The sequence below is a fragment of the Chiloscyllium plagiosum genome, unplaced genomic scaffold, assembly GCF_037043375.1.
Source record: "Chiloscyllium plagiosum isolate Xiang-an unplaced genomic scaffold, Cpla_swu_hap1 HiC_scaffold_37, whole genome shotgun sequence".
Taxonomy (NCBI): Eukaryota; Metazoa; Chordata; class Chondrichthyes; order Orectolobiformes; family Hemiscylliidae; genus Chiloscyllium; species Chiloscyllium plagiosum.
The window spans coordinates 11,315,286-11,335,404 of record NW_028270175.1 but is presented as its reverse complement, the minus strand read 5'-3'; the positions used below and the strand labels follow the sequence as shown (position 1 = coordinate 11,335,404).

General features: G+C 39.1%; 1 protein-coding gene across 5 annotated transcripts in view; it reads right to left on the bottom strand.

Annotated features, from left to right (window-relative positions):
- ptpn11b (protein tyrosine phosphatase non-receptor type 11b) overlaps positions 1–20,119 on the bottom strand; it is a 138,842-nt gene that overhangs the window by 82,825 nt on the left and 35,898 nt on the right. For all 5 annotated transcript variants that reach the window (XM_087980315.1, XM_043676119.2, XM_043676117.2 and 2 more), the window contains exon 2: positions 8,952–9,074. In XM_087980315.1, the coding sequence (XP_087836441.1) occupies positions 8,952–9,074 (123 nt within the window). The remainder of the gene's footprint in view (positions 1–8,951; positions 9,075–20,119) is intronic.

Genomic DNA, 20,119 nt, shown 5'->3' with positions numbered 1-20,119 from the left:
ACCTTCACCCAGACTGTGTAACAGCAGCAAATTGAAGGAGTTTAATGTCACATTAACTTCAGAATCATGACCTTAAACAAAAAAACATTACAAAGGATAGGTCAAATCTTATATAATATATTTTATAAATGATCTATAAACATTTTCTTTTTATTTTCTCTCAACTCTTTGCCACAAGCAAAGTGACAACCTGTTGCCAGACATCTGTTAATGCCATTCTGCAGTGTTCACCTGAAGTGTATGACAGTTGTTCAATGTACTTATTCCTCTAATTATCCTCCACACACATTTCAGACAATTTAGTGCAGGACAATTTCTGAAACCTTGTAACTTTGGTTTCATTCTCAAAAGAAAGTTTGACAACTGTAGATCAGGCTGTGAGAGATCTAATGAAAAATATTTAGAACATTATTTTTAAACATTAACAAATGTTCCACCTACTATCCCAGTATAAAATATTGGATTGTAATGGGGGAAAAACACTGCAAAAGCTCTGCAATGATAGGGAACTTAAATGGTCACAATTATAGTAATGTCCATTTGAAACAAACACTAATTCTTAATGTCCCACAAAAGATGTGTTCTTGTTCCAAATATAGATAATTGACAGTTATCAGTAATTGATTCAGAGTTTATTGTGCTGTTGAATTGGAAACAAACAACAATCGAAGATATATGCTAGATGAAGCCAAATCCTTTAGCCCAGGTTTGAGATTTTTGAGAAGATTTGTAACTCAGGTTGAGGTTCAGGATGTAAGTTTGTTCTCAGACATTTCATCACCATGCTCTAACATCATCAGTGAGCCTCCAGTGAAGCACTGGTGCTCTGTCCCGTTTACAATTTAAGTGTCTTGGTCTGTTATGGTGGGTGATATAATTTCAGGCCCTTTTTCTCAGAGGTTGCTAAATGGGGTCCAAATCGATGTATTTATTGATGGAGTTCCGGTTTGAATGCCAGGCCTCGAGGAATTCCCATGCATGTCTGTTTAGCCTGTCCGAGGATGGATGCATTGCCCAGGTTGAAATGATGTCCTTCTTTGTCTGTGTGTAAGGAGACTAGGTGGTACTTGGTCCTGTCTTTTGGTGGCTTGTGTATAAGCAAGCCCCAACTAGCTACCAAAAGACATGTGTGGTAGTCCTTTCTATCAGAAAATGCCTCCATCTAAAAAGGGCACAAAAAGTCTAAGTTTTTGATTCGAGGCGGCAGATGGCACATCTGTATGACTGATGCCACTTGAGCATAATTCCCTTCTATAGATGATCATCATTTGGTTGTCTAATGGGAAGAAACAAAATTTAGAGGAGGCCTCAACTCTTACCACTTCTGAACAACAGCTAATGATGAACAGAAATGAGTTGTGAAAATCTGCAGCATAAACCAGGAGAAAACATGGAAACAATGAGCCTGAATAGGTTGATGAACATACAAAGAAAAAGAATTGACAACAAAATTGTACACACATTCTTGAAGGGCAAATTTATACTTAACTGTAAACAGTGAGCACAGAAAAGCTTTCTGCTACCTTATTGATACACATCATCCTCACTTGTCTCTTAATATTCCTTCCCTATTTCTTTCCATTTTCTATTCAATTTTTAAAACTTCAATTTTCCACTTGGTATATTTGGTCTAACCAACACTACAAAATAGAGTCAAATGTGGTTATCAATCCAACATATGATTTGTGTAATAGAAAAAAGGGAGCTGAAGTTAATAATTTTTGTAGTGTAATGAATTTCTATTAAAATTACACTTTGAAACAATTACAAATAAATTAGCAAAACAACTCCTTGCACACAAGCTGTCCTTAAATCCAAGTGCCATAACTGAAAACTCACATTGCATGAGATGCCTTTAAACCAGTCTTTACTACTCACATTCCTACCACTGAAACCACAAACCACACAACTTACTGAATCGAAGGGCTGTACTTCAAACGTGCATAGAAGTGCATATAGCATTAACCCCATGAACGCAGCAATCTACTTCTAAGTTCAATGTAATAATTGCAATATTTATACATCTTCAAAAGTAAACCAGCTTTTCTATGAATTATCTGCTGCAGGAACCTGAAAAATCATATAATTTCATTAATTTAAACTACCCAGTTCTGCAAATGTCTACCCTTAGTGTGGTCAAAACACCAGTTGACCTCAGACTAAAACTTTAAAAATTCAATAGTAATTGTTTAGACAATATGGATTCAGAAAGAGAAACCAGGCTGAACCTTTTTTTCCCTGAGGGGGCAAGCAAGGAAAGTAGTCACAAAATGTAGGATGGAGAAGGCCGAGGGTTGACAGCAGTGGCATGATTTCTGAAGAACATACAGAGGCCAATTGAGGGTGAATGATTAGGATTTTCCAATTAGCCTCCAAATTCCCACAAGATACAAGGATTAATTCAGGTGCCTAAAGGCAACTCCCCCAACAGAAGACTGAGCTCCAGTGCCCAGGCAGCCTAGACGCTCTCCCTGTCGGCTTGGATGCATCAACAGTCAAGCGCTGATTTAAGTTTTTAAAAAAAAAAAGTGGGAAGAGGAGGCTTCCATTTCAAAGCCCTCAATCACAGCCGAATACTCCTTTCATGCTGGAAACATTTGACTCAAAGCTCACTGTTCTTAACTGAATACAAGCCCATCTCTGGGTCAACAATGGAGCCCCAGTCAAAGTTGGATCGGTGATGGATTGTGCACGGGGAAAGTTGGAGGCCCAAAGAGATGCTCTTACTTTGTGGCACAGAGGATGTGTCCTCATCTCTGTGCCAGGAGTAAGGGGTCAAATCCCACCTACTCCAGACATGTGGAACAACATCTGTGAGCAGGCTGATTAGAAAATATCTAAAAACACTCTTACTGACGAGACAATATTCAATGTCTACTCCTAATCAATGAACATATCTTGCATTTCAAGCATTGCTTGCTTTTTAATCCTGTAAAGGCTCTACCAGATTATTTAATTAAATCTGTCAGCTTTATTCACTTATAAAACAGAAAAAATCACTATATTGAAAAATAAGATAGTGGAAAGGACAAAAATTTGTAATCTCTACCTGCAGGAGAAGGATTACAAGACCAAAGCAATGGAACTTACTAAATGTATCAAACACCCAGGAGGCCTGATCCATATGTTTTCATGAAAAAAAAACTTGCTTTACTTCAAAATTTTGATATGAAATCTAAAACACAAATTAGTTAAATTTAGTTTATCTTTATTCTTTATCTGATTGCGAGCCTTGAAATGATTGCACCGTGTCAGTGAAATTTCCATTTGAGTAAGCTCTCTTTCACTGCTTCCTGTTTGATTGTGTCACCTTCTTTGTATACAGGATTCATTCTCAAAACATCCTTCTCCACATATTCAGAAATGCCATAATTTCAATGTGCTTTTGTGTGTTTTCCATGACGTAAAGATCAGATAGTTTTGTTGTTTCAGATATAAATGATGCAGGGAGCCAGTTAGTTCAATTGGCCGGATAGCTAATATGTTTGTTTTTATTCTTTTATGGGATGTGGGTGGCGGTGGCCAGGCCAGCATTTATGACCCATCCCTGAGGAGGATGGCAATTAAGTGTTTGGAGTTTCCTCCCTTAAATCCCCACGTGAATCCTCGAAGATGTTAGCAGCACAAGGTTCAGAGGAGGTAGACCCAGACCCCGTCTCTTATAGTCATAGATACATAGAGATGTATAGCATGGAAACAGACCCTTCGGTCCAACCCGTCCGTGCCGACCAAGTATCCCAACCCAATCGAGTCCCACCTGCCAACACCTGGCCCATATCCCTCCTATTCATATACACATCCAATGCCTCTTAAATGTTGCAATTGTACCAGTCTCCACCACTTCCTCTGGCAGCTCATTCCATACAGGAACCACCCTCTGAAAACGTTGCCCCTTAGGTCTCTTTTATATCTTTCCCCTCTCACCCTAAACCCATGCCCTCTACTTCTGGACTCCCCAACCCCATGGAAAAGACCTTGTCTATTTACCCTATCCATGCCCCTCACAATTTTGTAAACCTCAAAAGGTCACTCCTCAGCCTCAGACGCTCCAGGGGAAAAAAAAACCCAGCCTGTTCACCCTCTCCCTATAGCTCAAATTCTCCAACCCTGGTAACATCCTTGTAAATCTTTTCTGAACCCTTTCAAGTTTCACAATATCTTTCCGATACTCAATACTTTGACCAATTAACAAAAGCATACCAAATGCCTTCTTCACTATCCTATCTACCTGCGACTCCACTTTCAAGGAGCTGTGAACCTGCACTCCAAGGTCTCTTTGTTCAGCAACACTCCCTAGGATCTTACCAATAAATGTATAAGTCCTGCTAAGATTTGCTTTCCCAAAATCCAGCACCTCGCATTTATCTGAATTAAACTCCATCTGCCACTTCTCGGCCCATTGGCCCATCTGACCAAGATCCTGTTGTAATCTGAGGTAATCCTCTTCGCTGTCCATAACACCTCCAATTTTGGTATCATCTGCAAACTTACCAACTGTACCTCTTATGCTCGCATCCAAATCATTTATATAAATGACAAAAAAGTAAAGGACCCAGCACCGATCTGTGGCACTCCACTGGTCACAGGTCTCCTGTCTGAAAAACAGCTCTCCACCACCACCCTCTGTCTTCTACCTTTGAGCCAGTTCTGTATCCAAATCGCTAGTTCTACTTGTATTCCGTGAGATCTAACCTTGCTAATCAATCTCCCAAGGGGAACCTTGTCGAACACCTTACTGAAATCCATATAGATCACATGTACCACTCTGCCCTCATCAATCCTCTTTGTTACTTCCTCAAAAAACTCAATTAAGTTTGTGAGCATGATTTCCCACACACAAAGCCATGGTGACTATCCCATAGTAGTCCTTGCCTTTCCAAATACATGTACATCTTGTCCCTCAGGATTCCCTCCAACAACTTGCCCACCACCAACGTCAGGCTTAAATGGTCTTTTGTTCCCTGGCTTGTCCTTACCGCCCTTCTTAAACAGTGGCACTACGTTAGCCAACCTCCAGTCTTCCGGCACCTCACCTGTGACTATCGATAATACAAATATCTCAGTAAGAGGCCCAGCAATCATTTCTCTAGCTTCCCACAGAGTTCTCGGGTACACCTGATCAGGTCCTGGGGATTTATCCACCTTTATGCGTTTCAAGACATCCAACACTTCCTCCTCTGTAATTTGGACATTTGGCAAGGTGTCGCCATCTATTTCCCTACAGTCTATATCTTCCATATCCTTTTCCACAGTAAATACTGATGCACATCTTATCCGAAGGTGAACACAGATTATGACACTGCATATAGTTTAGCAATTAATTGCCAACAACCTGCTTTTGGACAGAGAATTCAAAGAGAGCATACCCTGTAAATGGGATGTTGTGTCCCAAATTATATTTAGGAGGGAAAGTGAGAGTAACAGCCTTTCACATCAAAGCTGCATTTGACCAAGTACGGCATCAAGGAACCCTTGCAAAACCAGAATCAATGGGAGTCAGGGGCAAATGCTCCGCTGATTGGAATCATACATGACACACAGGAAGATGGTCATGGTTGATCGAGGTTAGTCATCTCAGCTCTAGGACATCTCTGCAGGAGTTCCTCAGGATAATGTCCTAGGCTCAAGCATCTTCAGCTGTTTAATAAATGACCTTCTGTCAGAAGGTCAGGAGTGGGGGGTGGTCACTGATGATTGTACCATGTTTAGTATCATTTGCAAATCCTCAGATACTGAAGTAGTCCATGTTCAAATTCAAGAAGATCTGGACAATATTCAGACTTAGGCTGACAAGTGGCAAGTAACATTTGCACCATTCAAATGCCAGGCTACGACCATCACCAAGAGACAATCTAACCACTGTTCCTTTACATCACTTACACACACTAACAACATCTTGGGGGTTATGCTCAACCAGAAACTTAACTGGACTGGCCACATTAAACAGTGGCTACAAGAGCAGAGCAGAGGCTAGGAATACTGTGACAAGTAACTCACCTCCTAACTCCCCAAAGCCTGTCCACTATCTACAAGGCACAAGTCATGAATGTGATGGAATACTCCTCGTTCCTGCACGGGTGCAGCTCCAACACTCAAGAAGCAGCCCAATTGATTGGCACCACTTCCACAAGCACCACTCTCTCCAATACCAATGCTCAGTAGCAGCAGTGTGTACTCTCTCTAAGATGCACCACTGAAATTTACCAATGATCCTCAGATAGCTCCTTCCAAAGTCACAGCCACTTCCATCTAGAAGGACAAGAGCAGCAGATAATTAGGATAAATGCAAGTTCTTCTCCAAGCCATTCACCACTCTGACTCAAATATATTGCCGTTCCTTCACTGTCGCTGGGTCAAAATCCTGGAATTCCCTCTCTAATGGCATTGTGGGTCAGCCTACAGCACAGAGTGCAGTGGTTCAAGAAGGCAGCTTACCACCACCCTCTGAAGGACAACCAGGGACAGGCAATAAATGCTGACCAGCCAGCAATGCCCACAAGCCACAAAATGAATTAATAAAAACTTTAAACAGCAGAAAAGATTATGACTGTGTTCCTTCCCCACTTCCACGCAAAGGAAAGACCACAGATCAAACTCTTCTCCAATAATGGAGGAGAGTTGGAACCTGGCAATTTCCTGTCATCTATCTTTGATCCCACCAATCCTTAGCACAACCAGAACGGGGATACCACCACAGGAACAGTAGTAGTGTTCAGTCACACGAACCCGGTGCACCATTTAATTAAATGGTGTCTAATCCGTATCACCATTCTATCTATTTGATTCCCTGACTATTTCCTTTCCAGGTCATTTAAAGTAAACATTGAAAATAAAAAGACTCAATATCAAGTATACTGGCCAAGAAATTACCGGATTGTCATAAAAAAACCTGTCCTTTTCACTAATATTCTTTAAGGAAAGTTCTTACAGTGACAGGCTCTATACATACAGTAATGTGGGGTACTCTTGAAAACCTTCAAAACTGCAAGCCACTATTATCATGAAAGGCTGCTCCCCACCACCTCAAGGATAAGCTACAATAACCATTAAATGCTGGTGCCAGTCATCCACACACACAAGACCTAATAATAAAATCTCCATGTGTCAGGATTAGAACACGTTTGAGAGATTGAACCACAAATGAATGAGAGATTTGGTCACTATAAGCAGATACAAAAAAATTATTGCTTTATCATTAAGGCTTTTTGGCCACTTCACAGTATCACTTCTACAACTTACAGCAACTTTTCAGTTGCAGTATTTCTAGCATGTTGCTCATCAGCAGAGGCAGCACTCTGCTGATACAGAGCAGCTAGCAGCTTCTGGTGTAGACAAAATGGTCTCGGATCTAACAAAATAAGACTGGGTCAAAGTAGGATCGTAAATCTTTCCTTGATAATGTTGAGTTGTAGTGAGGATTTTTTGCATAGATGATTTGATTGTTTTTGCATTCTAATTATCATAATTTACTTAACCATAAAAGAGTGTACTGTATTCTCTGGAAGTACAGTGGTAACAAACAATTTGTTGTTACAGTGCTGCTATGGTTGTTAGTGACCCATTGAAACACCATTACCTTGGCGACAAGAACATTAATTACATAATATAATAATGCAAGTCAGTTAGAAATTACTCAGTAATGATGGTTAAACTTGAAATATCGATGACTAGAAATTAAATTTAGGTCTTCAAACAACATGTTAATAGTGATAACTTTCCTGAAAAAATACAATTACAGTACAGTCTTTCATTTGCTGCAATGCTTCTTTGAATAAAAATTCAAAGCTAGATTACAACATGATGTGGACAGAGTCTTCCATGCATGCACATATTAGTAAACAGATTTACGGCAAGTCTGGCCATCATTCTAAGCTTACATGGTAAAAATCAACTTTTAAAAGATTAGGATGAATTTGTTGGAAGACATAATTGCAAGAGATCCTTGGGGTAGTGGACAGGGACCAACCAGTTTCAACCAATTCAATGAACTTCCCGCCATCTTAATTTCAGGAGTGGGGACATATACTGATGACTGTAAAATGTTCAGCACTAGTTGCGATTCCTCAGATACCAAAGGCATCCCAGACACTGACCTTGACAGTAGTCAGGCTCAAGCTGATAAGTGGCAAGTATCTGCACCACATAAGGGGCAGGCAATGACCATTTGCCTGGACAAGCACAGCTCCAATACCATTTGGGAAGCTTTATACCATCCACGACAAAGCAGCCCACTTGATTGGCACCACGTTCACAAACATTCACTATCTCCACAATCATCGACGCACAGTAGCAGCAGCAATGCGTATTATCTATGTGAGCAGACCTGCACTAGGTGGACTGCAATGTCTCAAAAGGCAGCTTATCATCTTCTTCTGAAGGCCAACAAAGTGTTGCACAGCAAATACAGCATTGATGTTTACATCCCATGGAAGAATTGGAAAAAGCTACTTGAAAAACAATGGGGTACTTTAAACATATGGATTGGGTTCCCATTATATAATAATTGTGGCATGAATGTTATTTTATTTACCCACTCTGGCTTCCCTGCTAAGCCAAACTGTAGCAAATGCACCTTGGACCAGAAAGCCCAAAACAGTACTCCATCTAAGATATTGACTCCTGATTGAAATGGAGAGGGAATGCTCATATTGACCCCATATTGATAGAAAAGAAGTCAGCACTCACAGTTGTCACTCCTGCTACCCCTCAAGATCTAATCTTGTATTTTCACCTCTCATTGGATAAAACTGTCCACCTGATATATCTTCTCATATTGAATGACAGACCCCAAAACAGCCAGAAGGTACCAAACCAACAGTACAACCTACAAATAAACTTTCTAAATTGAGCTGCAAATTCTTAAACATATACCTGGCTGCTTCTTTTATAGCGGTTCTTATTCTCTTTTTTTAACAACTGCTATTTCATTTACATAGTTAACTGCGACTTACCGAACCGATAAAGTGAAATCCCCAGGATTACTTTTGCTGGGTCGAGCTAGGAAATTCCCATGAACACCTCTTGTCAGTAAAAGCCGCTCAGCTTCAATCCCTGTGATATTGGGATGGAACCACCTGTGTAACAATAGAACAAAGAAACACCTTTAAATAATACCATATCTATTATAGTTTATTATTCAATAATTCTAAGTGCAAAAATACTGAAAATCTATTAATTTTGATTTAAGCCAAACACAGCCTCCTTTCACTACACAAACTTATATTCACCTTTCCAGAATATCCTTTTCGGACATGCTCTATTGCATAGGCCTTGTCAAATTCTCTCATGCTGATACGTGAATTTTGCTATCACTATTCAGGTATTTATTTTATTTGTGTTGAGTTATGCTGCTTCAGTATGATTTGCCCTTGCCAGCATGAGAATGGAGTAGGCAAGAAGAATAATATGACAGGTACAAGCAAAGAAGGATAATCAAGGTGGAAGAGGAAAATGCAGAGTCACAGGTATAGTGAGACTTGGGGTGACCACCAGTTACTAGTTTAAGAGTAAAATACCAGGAATTTTACTAGCTTGAGCATTTTAGAAACTAAGGTGATAGTTTAAAAGTAATTTAAATGAAAAAATGCACACAGAAATATTTAAAATAATAAATAGGAAAAGATAAATTGGCACATCAAAACTTCACATGTTAACGCATCCACCATGTAATCTCCTTGAGAAAACCCCAGATGAAAACCCAGGCTAATTAGGAAAAGGAGGAAAAACAAAGAAAAATTCAGCTCCAAGCTCCTCGGCAATTGAAATTCATCCAAATTATATTCATCTGGATTTGCACCATAGTGTAACCTACTTTTTGTATGAGGTGAACCTCTCTAAAGAAAAAAGTCTAGCAGTCTTTTGAACGGCCATCACAGATCAGCATTCACCACACAAGTCAATAATCTGTATTATAGATCCACTGTTCTCTACAAGTAGTTACTAACTGTAATTGCTGTATTCAGTTGTGTCAATGGTAGTTATCAGTTTATAACATATAGGGTATTGGTTATTCATTTCCATCTATAAGATTTAGGATATCATCCATTGATTTGACTAATTTAGCAAAATAAACAAAGCAGAATACTGTGGATGTTGGAAATCTGAAATCAAAAGAAAACAGAATACGTTGGAAATGCTCAGATGAGGCAGCATCTGTTGAGAGCAAGAAAGAGAGTTAAATGTTTCAGGACAAATGTTAGCTCACAAAAAAAAACCTCGACAAACATTTCCTGATCTGCTCAGTGTTTCTAGCATATTCTGTTTTACTGTTTGTAATTATTCAGAGTTTACAGCAAGGATAACTTTCAGAATACATGTCTCTGCTATCACTAGAAGTATTCCTAGTTCCTGGCAACAAATTTGTTGACATTAGGTTTGGATCAACATAAATCTACATTTATGACCACCAGGTAATACTTTAAAAGTAGTATCATGTAGAAACTATTCTTTTTAATAGCTATTGTCTTATTAGACTATAGGAATGCCCTCATGAGAGAGAGAGATGGCTGGCGGTTTAATCCAAGGGTCACCAAGCCTCAAGTGAGGGGAGCGGTTGAAAAGCAGAGTCCTTCATAGTAACATCAGCAAGAGCAGAAATTTAACCCACACTGTTGGCATGATTTTGTATCACAAATCAGCTGTCCAGCCAACAGAGCTAACTGACCCCAAGTAAAGGACTGGTCATTGATATTTTCAGTCAACACATGCACAAATAACTCAACCTCTAAACAAGTTATTTGCAGTGATCACTATATTTAATTCATAGTGAGGTTACTCAATGATACATAGCTTTAAATCATACCTGTGATGTACATTTCTGTTTATAACAAAATCTACAGTTTGAAAAAGGCAATACTTGATTTTAGTGAGCCCAAATGTAAAAACGGAGTGATCTCACAAAAATGCTTGTAAAACTGTGACCATGTTCCTTTTTTTAAAAAGTCAACCATGTCCAGGTGTTCAGTTTACACACCTCTGGAAGTAGTTTTGAACTTGGGCCTCCTCACTTAGAGGTGGCGATACTGCCACTGCACCATAAGGATCCTCTTCCACAAGTCTTTTGATAAATGAGTTAAAAAACCAAATATTTATTTTATAAAACCTGAAGGGGTTACATTTGTTCATATTAGGAAAGAAACGTCGGCTAAAATCAAACCTCACATTTTCACATTTATTCTTGCACAGTTTTTTGTGGCTAACCATATTTTCCATTTAAAACTCAATGTTCTATTTCTACAGAAACAAAATTCATCACTAATCTGCAAATATTTCCAACAGGCAGCTACTGAATTTCCACTACAAAATGAGGCCACTAAGAAAACAGAGGTATTTGCAGTTGCTACACTCAGTAGGGTACATACGTAGTGCTAAAACATTAACAAAACCAAATCAGAAACATCTAAACCCTAAGTTACCAAAAAACCAAAGCCCTTCTTTTCGGTTTCTGGGATTTACTTATACTGGAATCCAATTAAAACTTTCCATATTTGGTCAAAAGAATCCAATAAATTACTTATGACCTGGCTTCAATCCAACCATGATTTCTACACTTAAAAATAATTAAGTGAAATAGAAACATAAGTTTAAAACAAAACTTCATCTGAGGTGTACTAGACACAAACTACAAATTAAAAAGTGTTGAGCTACAACAAATCACTATTCAAGAATGAAGTGTGCCAAATATCTGTGCATGGTCGTCAATGGATTTCAATGTATTTTCTATGGAAAAGTTCCACGTATCCCAGTGACACACTATCCTTCACATTGGATGAAGCAATGCAAAAATCTCTTGTAGTTGTTTCACTCTGCCTCCATTGGATGCTTGCATCATCCTCTGATGTAACAATTTTTAAATAAGCAAAACTCACACTAATCATTATGATTGGGATTATGACAGCTGGATATTTTAACTGATGTTTTCATATGCATTATAATTTCAATATTTATTATGTAATTAAATTATAATCACTGGAATAAAGAACTGATTACAGATAATCATTGTAATGTGATACATTAATTATTAATACTGAAATCAAAGATCTGATAATCAACCAACCTTTTGAGCCTTAAAAGTATACTTTGGCGATGCTTAAAATCAATGTATAATCATATGGGAATATTTTAAAAAATGTAACCATGATTAAAATATTAAAAATTACAGGTGCATAAAAAGATCTCCAAACGTTTTTTACACATTAGTGAAGAAAACCATCATAGTTATTCCAAGATTAATTTGCTAAGTATCCACAAGGGTGTACCCTGGCTCAAACCCTCTCTTTTGCCCCCCCAATCCTGGGTCTCCTCTAAGGCAGCAGTACATCAGTAATTACTTGCTTGAAACTCCTTTCTTTTTAAACCAATGATGCCACAATCATTACAGCTTTAGATTTGTGTGCGAGTATATGTAGGTCACTATAATGCAGTTGAAAATATAACAATTAACACTTATGAGCATACACAAGACCATAAGACGAGAGAGAGCTTCTTTGTTAAGTAGGATGTAGCATGCCAGAGCAGCTAAATGAAAAGTATTTTTTAAACAAATACCCAGAGAAGCCAGGTGGCCCAAACTGTCCATGCCAGCAGTCATGCTTAACTTTAAATTTCTAACCTTCCTTGTTTAATTCTATCAGCATAACCATCTATTCTCACTGCCCACGTATGCTTATCTAGCTTCCCTTAAATATATCAACACCTCACTTTAACCACTCCCTTCCGTAACAGGTTCTACATTTTCACCACTCTGGAAAAACAATTGTTTCTTTTAATTTCCCCTTTTTGATTTATTGACAACTATCCTATATTCGTGGCACCTAGTTTCTCGCTTCCCAGAAGTGGAAACAACTTACCTGTCGGTGTCTATTCTATTTCATACTACCAAATACTTCTAACAAGTTGTCCTACAGTCTTTGAGACTGAGCCTGTTCATCCTTTTATGATTAATATAACCTCCATTCCAGCATCTTTTTTGCACTCTCTCTCTCTCTAGTGCCTGCATATTCTTTCCAGAAGATACAATCACAACTGTACACAAAAGAATCAAAATGCTAGTGAAATAACTGCTCATCCATGTAAATCAGATGGCAGAACAGGTCGATTATATGAAACGTTAAGTCTGATTGGGCTGTAAAAAGTGTACAATTTTGTTTCTACATTATATTACTTGAAGAAACTTTATTTTTCCTTATCAAAACTAAATTTTACTAATTTGCAGATCATTTGGCATCTGCATTATTTTCTTTACACATTATATAATGTGCTGTTCAATTAATTAAAGATGCAACTTTACAGTCAGTTGAGTCTTTCAGGCATGAATATATTTATTAAAAAATATGCATACGCTTAGATGACAGAATTCATTTAGTTTATTTGGTACATTCTTGATCAAAACTAGCAATACCTGAACACAACCACAACAGGTCACACAATGTTGATCAAGGGCACTTGCCTTTTTGAAATAAAGGATGAAGTTAAAATTGACTTTATAGCGCAGTTTTGTATAGAACAGCAAAGATATTTTATCTGACGTATGAACTAACTTCCCCTATCACTGTTAAATAGGTACTCAATTTCAAAGCAAACTGTAATATTTAATGATGTTTGGGTACTGTTCATGTGTTCCTTATTGGAAAACGATATGAATACTTCCTTTGGTCAATTAAAGGCTAATTATTATTGTTAAAAGTTTCTGCTTGGCTCCTCTACTTATTTCAGCTGCCTCTAGACACCATTACAAGCTGAGAAAAAGCTGCTGAAAGCCATAGATTTCTTGGTTGTGCTTTTGTTGTGTTTTGTATCCGATGTGACAAATGCAGTGGGATAGATTTTTCATTCCTTCCACATAAATAATTTAATAACCTTAAAGCTTAAACTAGTTACACCTTATGTTTCAGTTGTTTGTTCCCCATTTTTAAAGACACATTTCAATGTTGGTTTCAATTATTTTAACAGCATGGCTGTTGCAGTGTGAAATACAATTATGCACTTTAGCAGCGATCTAAGGATATCAAAAATAATTAAATGCATGAGTTATGTTGCCCAAAGAACACAAACCTCATCATGTTCAACTATACAATTAATTTTTTTTAAGTTCGAATCACATTTAGCTTATGAATGTTAGAACTGAAGGTCCTTGCATTCCTATTGCTAAACTATTTCATTGAGCAGATTCAAAATATTCAGATATGTTTTTGCTAAAGGAAATTTATAATCAGAACAGGCTCACTACCATTGTTTCCAAAATGCTATCAGTTCTGTTAATCATCTATTAACTGCAAACTATTTATGGGTTGCATAACAAACACTGAAGACAACTGCCGTTTTCATTGTAGGGTTATCCAACAGCAGAAGGCACAAAGACATGCAACTTAAGATGTAGAATAGTACAGCACAGAAGTCTTTCACAAATCTGTCTCAAAACATATGTATCCAAGATACTGCTAATCGGAAGGCCACCTTGAAGAGAGAAAATCCCATCTTTACACAAAGGACACTCTCAGTCGTGGTTTGGAGCACTAGCAGCACTAAATGGGTTAAATTTAGAATAGATCTAGCATTTCAAAGTAGGCTACCCTGAGGTGCTATGGGCCATCAGCACAGCAAAAACTATTTTACCATAACACACAACCTCAGGGTGGCCCAGTGGTTAGCACTGCTGCCTCGCAGCGCCAGAGACCCGGGTTCATTTCCCGACTCAGGCGACTGACTGTGTGGAGTTTGCACATTCTCCCCGTGTCTGCGTGGGTTTCCTCCGGGTGCTCCGGTTTCCTCCCACAGTCCAAAGATGTGCAGGTCAGGTGAATTGGCCATACTAAATTGCCCGTAGTGTTAGGTAAGGGGTAAATGTAGGGGTATGGGTGGGTTTCGCTTCGGCGGGTCGGTGTGGACTTGTTGGGCCGAAGGGCCTGTTTCCACACTGTAATCTAATCTAATAACCCAGCATATCCCTTACTCTACCATTGGACACCAGGATTGAGACAATCACGATTCAATCACTATAGAAACGTCAGTGGCTTAAACACCTTCTTAGCACACAGTCTTCCTCTGTAGCAAATGCAGTAGAGATGGCCATATTATAATGAAGCAGAAGCGCCATATCGTACAATGCTTAACAGAGGACACCACTATGCCGCAAATATTCTTACAAGACCGAAGATTGTCACCACATTGGAGAACACGAAAGTCTTATGGCTCAATGAGCCTGCTGCATCATTTCCACGGAATCATGGGCTTCAACTCTACTTCACCATAGATCTGCAAGAAAACCAATTTTTTTTTTTAAAAATCGCCACTCCCAATACTCTCATTACTGCTGCACTGACACTGATCTTTGCCGCACATTCCTAAGTGGAGCGTGCCAACTTGAAAATGTTTTATTTATGCCTACCCTCTGCTTTCTGTCTATGCTTATAGATCATCTCCAACTGTATGAGCCTTTATCTCTTATTAATCTGGTGTGTATGGCACCTCATCAAATGCCTTTTGGAAATCCAAGCATACTATATCTAACTGTTCCTTTTTAAAATGAACCCGATTAGTACATTCTCAAAAAACTCAAATTCGTTAACAGGATTTTTCTTTTGTAGAACCTAGCCGATTTAAAAAAAACATTGTTCTTGTTGAAGTAATTTGTTAAAAATTTCCTTCTACATTCCACCACTTTCCTTAAGACTGGTATCAGACCCACTGAACTGTTGCTTTCTTTCCCCCCTCTTGCCCTTCTTGAAAGTGGTATAACATTTGCTAATTTGGAATCTGAAAGGACCATCCTTGGGTTTTGTCAGAATATTTCTGTTGATATTGCCTTCATTCCCTCACTGCTTTTAGCCCCTAGGTTAACTGTCAGGAATGGTACCCAAAATGAGGTATCAACCTGATAAAAGACATGAATAAAAGGGATTACATGAATGCTAAACAAAAAAGAAACAGCATGCTAAAAATCAAAGCCAAGTGATTCCACAACCAACAGATAGAATCAAGACTCTGTACTCCTGCCACAACCAACTGTGAATAGTAGTGGACAATAAAAAGAAACAGGAAGAACTAGCTTCATTAACAGTCTTTTATTATGCAAGAAACAAAAAAAATTAAAACATCCGTCTTCATGGAGGTCTCCACCACACAGAAGCAAGCATTTAACCAATTCAATTCACACCAAACAACAACTGAATTCCCTTGATGCAGTGAAAGCTATGGGTCCCAACATCATAATCACCATCTTGGCTATACTGCTGAAGACATGCACCGGAACTAGCTGCACCTCTATCTGGGCTATTGCAATACTGGTAATTTTTTCACTTAGTCAACTATCCAATAAAAATAAAGTCAACAAAACAGAAGGACAAATATGACACAGCAAATTTGCATCATCCCGGTTTAGACAAAGCATTGTGTTGCAAAGTGATGCTGATAATGCTTTCAAGTGGCATTTACTTATGATCTATGAATCAAGAGGCTATGGCATCTGGAAGATACTGCCATCTGACCAGGCCAAGACACTTTGCTGTCTCTTCTGGTTATACTTTAGGTCATTATGCAAATGTTTACTGCAGCAAATAATGCATCCATCACCTGCTTTGTACCTGTATGGACAGTAGATTGGTTGATGTTCTCATGGCTGGTACAAGCATTAAGACCACGGTTTTCTCTCTCTTTTTTCTCATTTTTGGTTTGGAACGGTGAGCTGAAGTTAAGAATCGAACTTTGAACAGCAGCTCATTTTTAAAAGAGAACAAGCAAACTGATGTTTGCATATCGGAACTGACCTGGAAAGATAATTGCCCATTACATTATTGTTCCAAAAATATTGTAGACATTTCAGCAGCAGGATGTGTTATGCTCAGTGACTGGTTGCAGATGTTGCACTGGTCAAAGGGAGGCCAATGCTGGTCAGCCAATCATAGAGAGAATGTTGAAAATGAAAGTGAAACCATAGATTTAATTGTTTTTGATTGGAGTTTTGGACAGAAGGTTATATTGGAAACTGCTGAACTGGAGGGCTATGTTTTTGAGTTTTACTTTCTCTAGTTTTATATCCTGTTGAAGAATTGTTGACTGTTCAGAGAAAAGAATCTCATATTATAAAGAAATAAGTCAATATTTCTTGGAGACTGCTGGAAGCTGCTTCCATTGACAAGAGACCTCAGAATTCAATCAAGATACAATCATGTGTCTCTGAAATAAAACATATTTTTCAGATACTCCATAACAGATCTGGTACTCATAGTTGAAAGATTTATCAAACTGTCAAGTTACAACTCTTATTTTCTTTTTAATTTGTCCCTCAACAATGTCTATCTGGATGTCTGAGAAAGTGAGCTATAGTCAAAGAAGGTTAGGCTTAAAATCATAAACATTAATGAGATTACCTTGTTGTTTAGCTTTGCTCTATTGAAGTTACAGTATTAATAAAGTGTTAATTTCTGTTTAAATTATAAACTTAGTATCTGGCATTTTTGGGGGCAATTTTGAGGCTCATTGAATATTTTAATTTCACTGTGTTGCGAATCCAGTGTTAGTAAGACTGATTTGATCTGGTTTGCTATCCTGTGTTGTAACATAAGGAAGATAAGGCAAAAATCAGGGCTACAGTGGAAGTTCTACATACAATCAGTGCAGTGATTGCCTGAGGGTTGAATGTCAGCTATCGTGCAGCATGACCAGAACTTTGTTATTGCCACAATTTTCCTAATTAAAAACAAAGGTGTAATTACTGGGCATGCCCGAGAATCAGTAATGTTATTCAAAAATATTAGCACCAGGTTCTAAAGGTATAACTACTGGTCACCTATGAATATATCAAAACTTTAATTCATGACTGTGGACGTAACTTTAATGACCAAAGAAAGACATCTAGAAAGTCACACCTGGGGACAAACAAGGGACAAACGCACAACTAACTGAATTGTAATGTCCTGTGAGTTCTCACAGAACGAACATGGGGTTGGAGAAGTCTGTGAGAGACATATTTCATGTCTTCCCCTTTAAAGAACGCACAAAGGACAGCACAGTGGCTTGGTGGTTAGCACTGCTGCCTCACAGCGCCAGGGACCCAGGTTTGAATCCCCGCCTCGGGCGACTGTCTATGTGGAATTTGCATATTCTCTCAGCGTCTATGGGGGTTTCCTTCGGGTGCTCCGGTTTCCTCCCACAATCCAAAGATGTGCAGGCCAGGTGAATTGGTCATGCTAAATTGCCCATAGTGTTAGGTGCATTAGTCAGGGGTAAATATGGGGAATGGGTCTGGGTGGGTTACTCTGTGGAGGGTCGGTGTGGACTTGTTGGGCCAAAGGGTCTGTTTCCGTACTGTAGGGAATCTAATCTAATCTAATCTAATCTAAAAGTGAGCTTGAAACCCAGTCTGGATGTGTAAGTGACTGATATTCTAGTGTAGGGGCTTATGTACTGTGATTGTCATATTTTGAAAACAGCCATTAAATGCTTTCTCCCCGTAACCTTTGATCCCCTTGATACTCCGGATCCTATCTAGTCTTAAAATATACTCAATGACCTGGCCTCCACAGCCTTCTGTAGCAGTGAATTCCCTAGATTCACCACACTCTGGCTGAAGAAGTTTCTCCTTATCTAAAAAGGTCTTCAGGTGCTCTCAGATCCTAGTCTTTCCTACCAATGGACTATTTTCACGGTGGCACAGTGGTTAGCACTGCTGCCTCACAGTGATAGAGACCAGAGTTCAATCCCTGCCTTAGGCAACTGTCTGTGTGGAGTTTGCACATTCTCAGTGTCTGTGTGGGTTTCCTCTGGGTGCTCCGGTTTCCTCCCACAGTCCAAAAAATATGCAGGTTCGGTGAATTGGCCAGGCTAAATTGCCTGTAGTGTTAGGTGAAGGGGTAAATGTAGAGGAATGGGTCTGGGTGAGTTGCTCTTCAGAGGGTTAGTGTGGACTTGTTGGGCCGAAGGGCCTGTTTCCACTCTAAGTAATCTAATCTAATCCAGTTTATTTAATGTAGGCTTTTATCTCAGGCAGGAACAATCACACTGGCACCAGAGTATGACTCAACTCAGAGACCACACAACAGACAGACACTCTCATTCACTCTTACCAGATCAACAGCTTCTGTAGCTTGACCTGCTTTTGTCTGATATTCTGCCCCAACGCCCGGGAGGTGGCCACCCTACCTGGGACAGTGAGCAGGACCCCACTAGCAGCACCAATTTGTTGTAGTAAAATTAATAAAACTCAAATTTAGAAGTCAATTAAATTTAAATTAAAAGCTTTTGGGAGGGGCAGCGTGATTCTGACCCTAACCGCAGGACTTGACCGTGCACTCTCTCTCAGAACAACAGGTACAGTAGTTCTTATAGTCTGGATGACAGCTATATTAAAAAAAAACCCACGAAAGGCTGTTTCTTGTGTTCTGTGCACGCACAGAAATCGCTGTTCGCAGGAACGACATACCACGATGTTGTGTTCTGCAAGTATTTCTTCTTTAGTTAGTTTGTCTTCAGGAAACTTCTTCCCAACAACCACTCTGTCCAAGCCATTCAGTATTCTGTAAGTTTCAATTAGATTCCACCCTCCCCCCACCCATCCTTCTGAACGCCATCAAGTATAGACCCAGAGTCCTCAAACGTCCTTCATATGTTAAGCTGTTCATTCTTCCGAAGATATGGGTCCCAAAGCTGCGCACAATACTCCAAATGTGGCCTGACCAGAGCCTTTTATAGCCTCCGAAGTACATCTCTGCTTTTATATTGAAGTCCTCTCGAAATAAATGCCATCATTGCATTTGCCTTCCTAACTACAGACTCTACCCGCAAGTTTACCTTGATGGAATCCTGGACTAGAACTCCCAAATCTCTTTGCACTTCAATCTTCTGAATTTTCTCCCCATTTAGAAAATAGTTAATGCCTCTTTTCTTCCTACTAAAGGTGCATTTTCACACTTTCCCACATTGTACTTCATCTGCCACTTCTTTACCCACTCTCCTAACCTATCCAAATCCTTCTGCAGCTTCCCTGCCTCCTCAATGCTACTGGGCCCTCAACCTATCTTTGTATCATCTGCAAATTTAGCTAGAATACCCTCAGTTTCTTCATCTAGTTGTTAACGTATAAAGTGAAAAACTGCTGTACCACCACTTATCACCAGTTGCCACC